The 13963-nt window shown below is 40.8% G+C and overlaps 1 protein-coding gene across 4 annotated transcripts in view; it reads right to left on the bottom strand.

The window, feature by feature from the left end:
* The window catches only part of SMURF2 (SMAD specific E3 ubiquitin protein ligase 2), a 117078-nt gene that overhangs the window by 12849 nt on the left and 90266 nt on the right, over positions 1 to 13963 (bottom strand). For 3 of the 4 annotated variants that reach the window (XM_089772031.1, XM_075903922.2, XM_075903920.2), the window contains 3 exons: positions 10082 to 10240; positions 9788 to 9853; positions 3941 to 4142 (listed from right to left, as the gene is read on the bottom strand). In XM_089772031.1, the coding sequence (XP_089628157.1) occupies positions 3941 to 4142; positions 9788 to 9853; positions 10082 to 10240 (427 nt within the window). The remainder of the gene's footprint in view (positions 1 to 3940; positions 4143 to 9787; positions 9854 to 10081; positions 10241 to 13963) is intronic. The other variant, XM_075903919.2, reaches the window with a different exon arrangement.

The following is a 13963-nucleotide window of genomic DNA, read 5'->3' as shown; positions in this document are numbered from 1 at the left end:
GTCATGTGCAGGGATCATTTCTCTTTGCTTTGTCCTTCTATAACTTCTACAAATAATTAAAAACTATAATTCTATGTAAACTGCTTTGGAGATTGAAAGTGCTATATAAAGGCTCATTTCTCCTGTCTGAGAAGACAAAACATGAACATTCTGTTAAGGCAGTGGTTCCCAACTGCTGGTCCATGGACCTGGGGCAGGTAGCAATCCCCTGGCCGCAGCACTCTGCCAGGCCACACCCCCAGCTGCTAATAGGCCACACCCCCAGCTGCTAATGAGCCCTACCCACTAGGGTTCCCCATGCAGCAGCAGGATGAGTGGTGCAGCAGGCAGCCAGGTGAGCTGTGTCTGGAGCCGGGATGGCGGGGCAGCCTCACTGTGGCCTGATTCCAGCTCTGGCAGCCGCTACACAGCCTGGCCTGCAGGGCAGCATGATGGGCAACTTCAGTGGTTGGCCAGGGCCAATCGCTGCGCAGAGGGCAGCTGCCCCAGCCGCAGGGGCCAAGCACCACAGTTAGATCAGCAGAACTTGTGCTCAGCATGCCTAGGGAAAGGATATTTCTCTAGACTGTGTACAGCTAGCCTGTATTATCTGCCCTGGAGGTTCAAAGGGAGTGGTAGAGACATTCCATGATAATATTGCACTAGAGCATCTAACTGGAAAATGAAGCCCATGCGGCCATCTGCCATCCAAGACTGATCGAAGCATCATAAAAAGAACAACAAATCTTCCATTCCATGCACTGTCTCAGATTCTGCATCCTTTGTTAGATCACTAGTGAAAGATCATCAGCCTTTCCATAAAAGAAGGAATCTCACAGGCTGGGAAAACAGTCAGGGTAATCTGCTTGCAGACTAAAGTGATCATGAGCAAGTAAGACTATAATTACCAAATAAAATACAGCCTGTATTGAACCATTAGTACCTAGAACAAAAAGCTGTCCCCTTGGCATGATATACCCTTAAAAGTGGTATTTTAGGGTGACATTGTGATATATCCATAGTAGTTGTGGTAATGCTATGGAGATTCTCCCGGTTACATACTATGGTCCATTCGTAAAACAGAGGTTAAGACACTGCATTTGTGCTTTAAAGCTCCTAATTTAGCAGAAGGCCGATAAGCAAGTAAGCTGAAAGAAATAGTGTCATGGTGTTCAACCACTTTACTGTTCTTGGACTCATTGAGAATATTCAGGATAGCATCAACCGTCATCCATTCAGCATCAGTAGAAAACAGGTTTCTTTAACAACATAATAATGCCATTAAAGTGATCTCAAAATGGTTTTGTTTCTGCTACTGCTGCTAAGAGCAGATCCTAAGTATACCAGTTAGAGCTACTGTGTAGCTTTTCTTAATACAGAATGGTGGAGACAACTGATTGAATTTTCCCCAGCATAACACACCATCACTTTATACATCTGTTTCCTTGTAGAAAAGGGCTCTAACCGGACGGACATTATTTTCCTACTACTAAATATTTATTTTTCTGTGGTACTTGACCCAATATCTTACCAACGTTCATGAATTTATCCTTACAAAACCTTGTGAGGTTGGGAAAATATTATTCCCACTTTACAGATTAAACACCAAGATTTAGGGCTCAGTCTAGCCCTTGTTTGAAATTAAGGGCATGGCTTAAACAGGAAGTCTGTAATAGAGCTGGGAATAGCACTTCTAAATCCCAGACGCCACATGCTGCACGGAGGGCAGCTTCCCCAGCAAGCCCATTCACCCTCCCTCCCTGCTCAGTGGGAGCCTCCCTCTAACATTGATTTATGCCAGTTGAGGATCTGCCCCAAGATTTTTAGGGAGAATTTTTTAAAGGCACAAAATGGATTCAGACCAACAATATCCCAGAAATTTTAGCTGGCATCTTAGTGTCTGCTGAGTGGGGTGCCTTTTTACTTCACAATATTATTATACTCCAAAAATCCTAATGGAGACACAAGTATACCAGCATAAAAGTATTTTTGCCAGTATAGCTGATTTTGGTTGGGGAACTGGTATAAGTAGTATCAGAAATAGCTTTTTTTTTTTTTGGTCAATAGAAGCTGCAATCTTCAGTGGGTGGGTTGCTGGTTCAGCTGTATTGGCAAACCTTCGGTGTAGACATGTCCTTTGGGACCCAGTGCTCATTGATTTCCAATGGGAATTGGCTGCCTTTGCCTTTATCAGCTGGCTCAAGGACCCTCTGGCGGGGCTGAGCAGGGGCCTCCACTACCTAGGCAGCTGGAGTGGCATGAAGGGGCTGGGGCTGTTCTGGTGGGTCTGGCACACATGATTTTATGTCTTTCTTTAGACTTCACATTATTTGGGAAAGGGATACTTCACTATTTGTTTGGCACAGCTTTCCTACCGTATAAACCCTGCATTCATCTAAGCTAATATTAATTATTAAAAACTAAACTACATTAAGTGCATAGGAATCAGCACACAGGCTAAGACCAATGAATGACATGTATTGTGTGTGTACGGATGCAATGTAAAATAACACGTGACTGCTCAAAATTAACTGCACTGATGAATATGCAAATACATTACCATAATGAATATGCAAATGTTTCAGTGCCAGCCCGCCAAAAGTTGTTTTAATGAGTTTGCCAATCCAAGGGTTAAACAAAAAGGTTTGGAATCACTGTGTTAAGGATAGGTGCACAAACAAACCTTCTAGGGACCATTAAAGAATATCAAGTATTGCAAGTACTGGATGTGCCCAGTACTGAGAACCCTACAGAGTTACAGCTCTATCATGTAACTCGCTGGCACTACTGGAAGAAAATGTGTGAACAGAGAAACTGAAGAACAGAGAGGTAGGAGGAATGCAGGCCTGGGGAATTCAATGTACAGTTTCTGTTTGTCAGCAATGTCGTGATCCCCTAGAGCTAGTACCCAGCCCCCAAGAAACTACAGCTTGTATTAAACATGCTTACGTGTTGCCAAACCTTACCACTGGAAAATTATACACCAGACCCCCATATATCATGAGATTTAAAAAGTACTTCTGATTTTTAATTCAGTGAAAAGTGCATTCTCTATTTCCTACTGGTCTCTGAGCCTTTAAGGTGCACTCAGGTCAGATTTTCAACCTTTGCTCTGCAAGCACACAAGTTAGAAACTTACTTTTTAGTATATAGGAGGAGCCCTGGCCGCAGGAGCCCTGAAGCAGGTCAGCTGTAGGCTTACAGTGATTTCTAAGAAAAATCAAGCCTCTCACAATCTCGCAATAGAACTATCAAATGTCTTTTTCCAAAAAAAATCCTGACATCTGAAAAATGTATCAGGAGACTCTGAGTGAGGCTTAATTTTACTTAGAAATCACATCTCTTCTGATAAATCTGTTAGTTGGCATGTCTGATTACTGCACAGCAGCCCTCCTCCATCCACCTAATTAAATGTGATGAGCAAGTCTTCAAAGGAAAGACTCATCCAATCCTGCTTCGGTGGAAAAATAGGAGCTACAAGTTGCAGACTTAAAAGTGAAAAGGTAGCGGTGAAGAGGAGTCAAAGAATTACAACTGTATATGATTAATTAAGCAAAACAATGTTGCAAAATTCCAGCGAGAATACTGCACTTTGGGTATCTCCTATCACTCAGCAGCCTTGAGAATTCATTAAATTAAATTACCTCATTTTCAAAAATCTGAACAAAAATGTGTATTTGAGATCCATATTCATCTTCCACACAGTATGTAAGATTAATGCTATATGAAGTTATTTACCTGTTATATTTATTAAAAAAAATTTGTTTGCACCCTCCCCTTTTCTAAACAACCGTCCCTTCCTTTCTTTTCCAACAAAGATATGAAATCATATCTCATCTAGGATCCAAACACTCCTCAAACTCTTACCCCAGCATATACCATTACCACCCCTCAGGAAAGTTCCTTCCTCTCTCTTTTCTGTCATTTAAAAATGGGTAGAGCTGCTTTATCTTCAGTTTACCTCAAAAATCTCTTCCCTGGAGACTTCAATGCGACAGTGGCCAGCTTGGGGTTGGTGCTGCGACAATTCTTGCCTTAGAATCTTGAGTTTTTGCACCAGGTCTCGCTTATACCTTGGCACAGTCAGACATTCTGCCTCATCTGGAAGCTGGCACAACGATACTACCTGCTGTTGCTGCTGATCTTTAAGTTGGTTCTGACGGCTAGAAACAAACACAGCTGTTTTCAGAAACCAAGTCACATGCCCCTATTTCCCTTTCAGATAATTTTTAAATTTTAGTATTTACAACAAAACTAGGTTCAATTATACATGGTTACCTACTGTAAACACATTAAAAAATGTTCAGTTTCAGTCAAAAATATCCAGAGACTTTATCCTGACTAAAGACATATGCTTCTGTCTTTCTTGGCAAGTATCTTGTTTTAGGGTTTGTTACTTCCATTAGTGCTATTCTACGAAGTACGTAAAAGATTATAGCACTATATAATAAAGCATTATCTATACAGTTTTACCACTGAGCTGCTGACACTGAATTTACCATTTCCATATTTCCTTTGCATGTTTTACCTTCCTCCATTTTAAAATTCAGGGATATGCCAAAATCTATGCCTCTAATCTACAGTCAATACCACAGTTTGTTTTAAATGGCTTGTCTGAAAAAGAGTAACCTTACAAAAAATGTTTGTATTGGCAGCTTGGCAAGGACCTTGTCCCTTGTACCTGGACTAGTCTGGGCCACAGGAATGTAAGGAGTTCACATTGTAATTAATTGGCAGAGATAAACATGTATTTTTACCAACAATTATACAGCTGCAGGCATGTGAAAGCGTCCATTTTGCACACAGTAAGTGGATATTGTTTGAGCTAGATCAGTGGTTCCTAAACTTTTTAATAAGGTGACACACCAACTGCATTTGTTTTTTGTTTTTTTGCAACCCACCCACGTTCCAAATTCGTGGGGAGCAGATAGGGGGCAAAATCATAGGCCAGCATCCTCTTCTGCCTCCCCTACTGTGGGGACACGGACCATCTGCGGCTCTTCACTATACCACCATCACCTAATCCCACCCCAGTGCAGAGGGGCAGACCTGTGGGGATGGGAGAGTGCAATGAGATGGGCTTCTGCACTCACCCAAGAGTGGCAGCTCCTACACAGGGTTGCCAGATGGTTTCAACAAAAATACCGCACACACTTGACATTGCATCTTATTTAGAAAATACCGGACATTTATATATTCTCATTGATATTTTCTCAATTTGTTTCCCAAACAGAAAGCTCAAATACTGGACTGTCCGGTTCAAAACCGGACACCTAGCAACCCTACTCCTACCTCACAGGAACCAATTGTGCACAGGGCCAGAGAACCATTCTTCTGTCATGACAGCAGGGCAGCCAAGCCAAACCTGAGTGGTGCTCAGCCAGACCACAATGTCTGGAGAGGGGAGTCAGGGTCAGCCCTGCAGGAAAGGAGCTGCAGCTGCAGGGTGAATGCAAGCTGGTTTCCCTCCCCCCCCCCCCCCCCGCCAAATGCACCATGCCTGCAATCCATTTAGAACCTTTCGATGACCTGCTGATGGATCATGAGGCCTATCATCTGGAAACGCTGACCTAGCACAATGGTGTTATTTAAAAAAAAAAAAAAGTGTTTCACTTAACCTATACAGCAAGAAATTACATGCGGAACACAGGAGATAGTATATTGAATGTTCAGTACTGTAGAACGAAGGTTAGAATTCAGGATGTGGTTTTTTTATTCAGCTGAATGTTCTTAATGATATCTCAAGCCTCATATACCAAAAATACTAAAATGAACCATGCATAATTTTAGACCTGAAAACAGTTTAGTCTTTTGACTGTTTTGAAAATGATCTGCTAGAAAGCTCTCTATGAACAATGGCCAAGCAGAATTCATTTCCAGCAAGCTTTCACCACTGTAAGTAACATTCATGGTTGGCAGTGAAAAGTGAAAACCCTAGCTTGCTCCAGCATTTCAGTAGCCATTCTGTTCTTACAGAACCCTCTTTTTTGATGCCATTAAGCAGGGTGCACAAGGAGGAAAACGGGGACCAGAAAAGTCACTGCAGACCAACAAAGATCACAAGGCTAGTCCACATGGAGTGTTTCTCAAACTGTGGCAAAGTCACAAACAAAAATTTTAAAAGGAGTTTTAATGTTAATATTTGCTTTTATTCTACAGGTTATAAAGAGGGATAATGGAATTAATTTCAATTCTACCACCAATGTTGAGACGACAATTTATTATTTGTTTGTCAGGAAGCAGATAGTGGAGTTTCTCTCCCCCTTTTGTCATTGCAAATCTCTCAGAACAAATTGTACGCTGCTTCTCCTAAGATTTAGCAAGAAGCTGGTATCAAAAAACTCTCCAGGAGCAGTTATTTGGGAATGAAGAAGGAAACCACTATTGGTTTTACTTACAATGAGCTTCAGTTATTTTAAAATCACTATGCTTAAAAATGCACTAAAATGATTTAATGATCTCAGTGATGGTCTAGAACTAGCTACTTGGGTGAGCTAAAATGCAAGATACTCCACTTCCTTCTCCATTCTTTCCTATGAAACTAACTTAAAACGCTCTAGTGGTGCAGCTGCACTGCTGTAGCGCCTCATTAGGGATGCCAATTCTGCCATCAGGCGAAACTGTCCCGCTGGCACATGTAAGCTGCCTCCACAAGAGGTGGTAGCTATGTCGATGGAAGAAGTCTTACTTGCCTAGCACTGTCTACATAGGGATAAACTTTTGTCAGTTTAGCCACATTGCTCAGGAGCGTGAGCTTATCACACCATTGAGCAATGCAACCGGGCCATGTCTAGATCAGCGTTAACTGTCCACCTCCAAATGGTCCTTGAAGCAAAGTTCCAACACAGTTCCTGAACCCAGTCCTACATCATTAACGCTACGGATTTCTAATGCACCCAATGGCTTATACTTAATATTATCCTCTAGCTTGTGATAAGATGCATGACAACAGATTCATTTTTAACAGCAATATAAACTTCATACATTTGAGGATAACGCTTGATGATGCTGAAGCTAAAAGGAAATCATTCTTTCATTTCCTGAACACTCTAATTCCACAAGGGCAAGCCAGTAAAAACATCCCTTGTGTTAGGCCTACCAGACAAGGTTATTTTATATACTTTACTAAAGAGAGTAGCCCTGTAGACACAAAGCCAATTAATCTCAGTCTTAAAGGAAAAGTAAGTAATCTATTAAATCAGTGTGAGTTTAAGAACTACGCATCAAATTACAGTTTAACCAAATCAGACCAAATGAAGTGTTAGCTAAATTAGTCTGCAGCACTTAAAATAATAAAAGCATTCTTTTACCATTACTAACAGCTGATGTCGGTATTTTGCTATTTGTTTCTTACTCATTTTCATAGTTACTTTTAATATTTGAATCATCAGAAAATTGCTCAACTACATTCCAAAGTAATATACTCAATGAAGCATTTTTTTAATTTATTCAGCTTTGAAAACTATCAGCAACTCTAGGCCATTATTTGAATTTTAAACAAAATCAAGTAGCTAGCTATATATAATGCCATAAATGCCATCAAGACAAAATGGCACCCTTGCTCAAAGGGTATGTTGTACCCTGAACTGTATGCTGTATTTTTGAATTTAGAATCCCAATATTTTATTTTTCAGATAATTTAAAAAATCTTACAAGCTTAAGGCAAATTACATATTTTTTCTTCAGTGCAAATGGGGATGGGGGGGACAGGAAGGTGGGTACACAGAGAGAATCACTTTCACATATCCTGTCTGGTACAATAAAAGAATAAACATTACAGAAGATTTGTCAGCCTGCAGACACTGTTGGTTGAATTTCTAAAATCCTTTCCTAATCAAAGACAGATGTACAAATGGAAAGCTTGAACAAATTATTGTAGGTCTTACAGCTTGAAGAAGTGTAAAATGGTTCTGGAGTTTGCAAGTCAAGCTGGATTATCCTGATGCAAAGCTGGCTCTACTGTAAGTCACAACAGAATGTAAAACTACCTGGCCACAGTTATTTTGTAAATATCTATGAAACGGCAACTGGTGGATCTAAACAGTGGCAGTGCTAACCAGAATTTTTTTAAATATTTATATTCCAATGAATTGAACCTTCTACAAATGTGGCTGGGTGCAGGCTCCCAACGCATCACTGGTAAATTCAGTTTCAATGCTAGAGGCAGCTAAGGAGCCAAGGAATCTAAATAGGGTTGAGGGGGAAAAAAATGTATATTTGCACAAAAAGAAGTTATTAACCTGGACTATGAAGACTTTCATAAAAATGTCTGTAATGTTAAAAAAAAGGGTCCGCAAAAACATTTAAAAATATGTTTTCTCAAGTAAAAATGGGAGTTTCTCTCTCAAAACATTAAATTCCTGATGTGGATTGTCTGGACAAAAGCCATTTTCCCCAAATCACCTAGCCAACTTTTAGGTGATGGCACAAGTTACATAAGAAACTTTTCTGGATGTTTTCGGAACCGAATTTGATTCTTCTGCTTGCTAGCTCCTGACATACTCTTCTTGGCTTGCCTTCCCAATGACTAGTACACCAGGAACTTCTACTGGCACAGTGATGTCTTGGAGGGGCTATACTGATCTAACCCCTTGTATTGACAGCGCTAGTTCACAGGAAGAATTCTTCCATCTACCAAACTACTGCCTCTTGTCAGCATAGGTAGCATCTATACTGAAGCACTATAAAAACGTACTGCAATACTGCAACTGTGCTACTGTAGCAGTTTAAGCATAAATATAGCCTGACTCCCTTTAAGAAAACCTATGGCCATCCCTCCCCAACACCTCCTCATGCTGACTGCATATGGCTTTCTGCCCATCCAACTCTTCATTGTTTCTTCCATTTAATACCCAGTTAATACTATACAGGTGTTTCCCAACACAATAGTCTTAGGTGTTAGTGGGAGAAACAGAATCAAAGCTCCAGCAATGCCTGGACAAGCTGATAGTTGCGTCTAGACAAAAAAAAACATTTGTATTCTTTTTAGTTTCCATATTTAGCAATTTTGAAACACTTCAAATGTGAAATGAGTACATCAGGTATGAAAATGAGAACCAGAATTCCACAATGTTTATTCGATAATAATAAAATGGCAGTGTCTGAAAATACCCAGATTTAAATTTTAAGATTCTAAATGCTGGGACATAGTATTTATGATGCACACTAGAAACTTATGATTCACACTAGAAACTCTTAGAGCTCATCTAGACTACAGGGAAGATTCAAAAGAGGATATGCAAATTCTGCAGGAATTTGCATATCTTCTTCCGATCTCCGCTTTCGAAAGTGAAAGTAGTTTAGACGTGGCTTTTTCGGCAAACTCCCCCTTTCTTAAAAAGCCACATAAACCTCATTTTGAGGAAAAGTGACTTTTCAACAAGAGGGGGGAGAAGGGTGTCACTGAAAAAACCGTGTCTAAACTTTCATTTTTGAAAGTGAGATTGGAAGAAGAATTGCAAATTCCCATGGAATTTGCATATCCTCTTCCGAATCTTCCCTGTAGTCTAGACATAGCCTTACTGTTTTTCCTCTAAGTTTAGTAGTAGCTTTATTTCCAATGAATGGAATGTTTCTAATTGTCCTTATTAGAGATCTGGTGCTGGACATATAGACTGACACACTGTATCTAGCTACTTGATCACTGGCCTAATGCATCAATTTTACTTTCTATGAAAACAAAATTTTTTAAAATCAGTTTTTTACCCCATAGATTAAAACATTAAGATCTGAAGATAATGCAAAAAGGTACAGCAACACACTGCTTCTACTGTCCCTGGATAAATGCCACTGCTATACAATATCTCACCTGGGGTGGCAGATCTCTTCCATGGGACGGCACCTGCCCCCCCATGACATCACAGTGGCCACGCCCCTGTTGAAGGGTGGTAGAGATTAAAATATTACAGTAATCAAAGCTCTCTCATATACACTATTATACACATAGATATCTGAAGCATGTTAATTGAAGGGTAAATACTGCTGCAGAGTTTACATAACAGAAGGACAGAATGCACCTCTGCTTATATCAAGCGCTCTCACAAGAGTCAGCTCTTTATTCTAATATTAAATTTAATGTGTGTTGGACGCTTCTCAAACTTACTTTAAAACTAAGTGCAAATTAGCAGATAGACGTGGATCTGTAAACTGTGTCGTTCTGTTGTTATGGTCAACAAAATAAACTCTGCCTGTTGCTGTATTACGGATCTCCCATCCAGGAGGCAGTGGACCAAGTTCTTCACAATTGATGTTGCTAAGATCCCTGCAAAAACAAATATAAAATGAAAAATACCTCAGCATTTGGCCTTTGAGCCAAACAAGTGTAACTGTAACAGAACAATTCCATGAAGTCTGAGAAAATGTATTGTTTCAGAAACTTAATCTGTTCAGCTGGAATCTCTACTCCCAAGGTACAAGTCTACCAAAGAAAATGAAAATATACACACCTGACTACATATGCTTTGGGAAAGCAGTTATTACATAATCTTCATTTTTACAAAATAACTTAATCAGACGCTAACTTAATCAGACACTAACTTAATACAGTCTTAAAAACAAAAAGTAAAAGCTGACACTATATTTGCCAACAGGAGTTGCATCAGTTTTGACAATAAACAGTTTTTAACACAGTGTTACTAATTTAAAGAACTCAATCACATTTTTTTTAAACTCCCATAAAACAAAACTACATTTCTGACTAATTAAATTTTCCATGAAGAATTAAGCATGGATATGCCTAAGCCAAAAGCCATTTTTGACTGGAGTTTTTCAAAAAACAATTAGATGCAAGAAAAGCTCTAACAAATATTTTACTTAAATGATTAAGTGATCTCAGGCAATTTCTATTAAAGTCAGACAAGTTCAAGTAGCATTTGCAGGTCAATTTATTTAAGATGAATATTGTGGTTTTTAAAAACTCTGTAGCATTTCTCCAAGGTATGATAAAATATCCCTTCTTGCCCACAATCTTTAGGTATTCTAGCTCAACTTCTGTTGACATCCTTGGGAGTCAGCCATATGTAACTATTTCAATTTGGCTCAAATACATAAATTATGACTTCTCACAAAACAAATGATTACCGTCTTTTAGCGAATAAACCCCGCACCCAAATATACCTTGCGGTTTTTGCCGTTTGAATTTAGAAATCCCTGTATACCCCACGCACAAGTATAGCCCGTGGGGGCAGGGTTTATTCGGGCGCGGATATATTCCTGCCTGACCCCGCTCCTGTGCACCGTGGCCGCCTGCAGCCTCCCGCTGCTGCTGCTGGCCGCCGAGCCCCGCGCCCGCAACTGCTCCGAGGTGTGGCAAGGGGGCTACAAGGAAGATTTGCAAGGGGGTGCAGGGAAGATTACGAGCAGGTTGCCAGGGGGCATGGGCAGTTTGCAGTGATCTGTGGTGCGGGCCACCTGCCACCCGGGCCAGGGTTCCGGGCTCCTTTCCTTTGTCAGGCTGGGCTGGGAGCCTCCCGCCTTGCGCCTCTGCTGGGGATGCCTCTGCCCCAGCTCTGGAGCGTTCCGGGCTCCAGGGCAGACTTTGCCCTCCGCCCCCACTTCTGGGAGAGCCACACAGGGAAAAAGTTACTGGGCTCCGTGCCTCCCCCCCCATAAGTTTCCCTGCGTTGTTCAGCCACGGGCTGTTCAATCCGGCCCGGGCTCTCTGCGGGGGAAAAGGTGTTTGTAGCTCTCAACCCAGCCCAGCAAAGGCTCAGCTGGGAGGGGCTCTCAGAGCGGGGAGGGGGCATTCTCCAAGGCATGTGCTGCATGGCGGGGGAGCACTCACCCCCCTGGTAGCTTTTGGAGACCCCCCGCCGGGAGGCTTGGAACACTCACCGCCCAGTTCCCACACAGCCGCACTCACCCCCAGGTGAGTAAAAAACGTTTCGTATATCCCGCACCCAATTATACCCCATGGGGGGGGGGGTGCAGGGTTTGTAAAAACCAATATAACCCACAGGTTATATTCGCTAAAATACGGTATACTGCATCTTTAAGCATTTGGTATCTTTTGTAAAAGGACCAGTAACGCTATACTAGTTTGTAGCAATGGCAATCTTCAACTAATAGAGAAAAGAGTCAATCCCCCTATATTTTTGTACGGTCTTGTTGCAGAATATGAAATATAATAGCAGTGCTTATGGTTTACAAAAGAATGGTGTCATTGTAAATAGTTGCAAAGTGGTATTTTATCAAAGTATATATGGGAGAATGTACAAAGCTAGAGTAAGAAAAGTTCAAGGAAATCTTTTAGTAGCTCACCTGTTTAGGTGGAGTAATAAATATCTAACAATCATTTTTGTACAAATCATGTTAATAAATCAAATTTTCTAAATGGGTAATTTGTAGATCCATTGACCTCTTCTTATCAAACAGCAGCTTTTATCTTTTACATTGTTAACTACACTTTGAGAAATTTATGCTGCTCTTAATTAAACCTATTAAATACAAAAGTATCTGACTATAAGTGTTACTATATTCTGTCACCAGTTTATAATTTGGATTTCCTTCTTCACCCTCAACCTGAACTGTCAAAATGTTTAAAAGAAGCAGTGTACTTATACAGGTTACATGCATAATTTTTAAACCTTCCTTTGTGGCATCAATAATCTGTAGCCGTAAATACTTCCATCATTTTAGATGGTAAGCCACCCAATTATACCCACAAACAACTAAATGTCAATATGCCCTCATTTGCAACTTCAATTATCTGATGCACAAAAAGTATACATAAATTAATTCAAAAATTCGCCACACATAAAATGGAGACTAGTTCTACGCAATAAGATATATTGCCCAGATGACACACAAAATGATAGAAAGCATGATGCAGGGGAAGATCTTCTAAGGCCTTAACTATACTACAGCAGGCCCTTGTTCTGAGTTACACAACTTCAACTATGTGAACAACATAGCTAAAGTCGATGTACTGTACTTAGGTGTGCTTACCGCAGTATCTTCATGGCAGTAAGTTGATAGCTGATGCTCCCCCATTGATGCCTGTTACTCTTCTCATTTTGATGGAGTACCAGAGTTGACAGGAGAAAACTCAGCAGTCGATTTATTGTGTCTACACTAGCCACAATAAATTGACCTCTGCTAGATCTATCACTGCCTGTCACTCCAGGCTATATTGAAAACATGCCCTAAGGCACAAATGGCAGTTGACATTTTGGTGTGAGCTGAGCTGTTTATCATTATTACATTTTAGAAAAACTATGTCCATAGTCCATGAAGGTTTAGGACAATGTCACAATAAAGGTATTTTTCTTGTTTCGAGAGTAGTATTTCATACAGCAAAAGTGTCACCTTTTCATTAAAAACTTTTAATTTTTATTCTTCAAACTGTGGTTTTGAAGCACCTTACTCACATCTGGTAAGCCAACATCCATTTACATGGGAATAAACATGAGCAGCAGACAACCACAGCGTTGTTAAGTTTCTCGGAAATCTGAGGCCAGGTCTATACTTGACCTGGAATGCCGATGTGAGGAACACAACTGCAGCTATGTAGAATACATAGCTGGGGTTGGCTTATTTAAGCCAAGTTTGGCGCTGTCCCCAATGCAGGAGGCTGACGGGGGCAAACACTCCTGTCAACTTCCCTTAATTCTTGCGACTGTTGGAGCTACCCTCAGCATTTAATTTACGGGTCTATACTAGACCCACTAAATTGAACGCCAGAATGTCAATCTCTGACGCGGTGAGTGAAGACGTGTCCTAAGGGATTTTACATTGGCATCTGGAGATTTTAGGAGGTAATAATCTCAAAGAGCTTCCAGTGTGATAAGGATTTTTTTCAACTCACAATAATTCTCTCTCACACCTCCCCCATGCCCATACAGGGATGTGTTTAAAGCAGTGTTTCTTAAACTGTGTTCCGTGGCACACTGGTGTGCCGCGAGGCAGTCGGAGTTGTGATGTGGAGAACAAAAGAGTTCAAAATGGCCACCCTTAAAGGTGCAGGTGAGCCTTCCCCCCCAAATAA

Source organism: Pelodiscus sinensis, chromosome 20 (assembly GCF_052426305.1).
Source record: "Pelodiscus sinensis isolate ZL-2025 chromosome 20, ASM5242630v1, whole genome shotgun sequence".
NCBI classification, from domain to species: domain Eukaryota; kingdom Metazoa; phylum Chordata; order Testudines; family Trionychidae; genus Pelodiscus; species Pelodiscus sinensis.
This window is presented reverse-complemented; position numbering and strand designations above follow the sequence as displayed.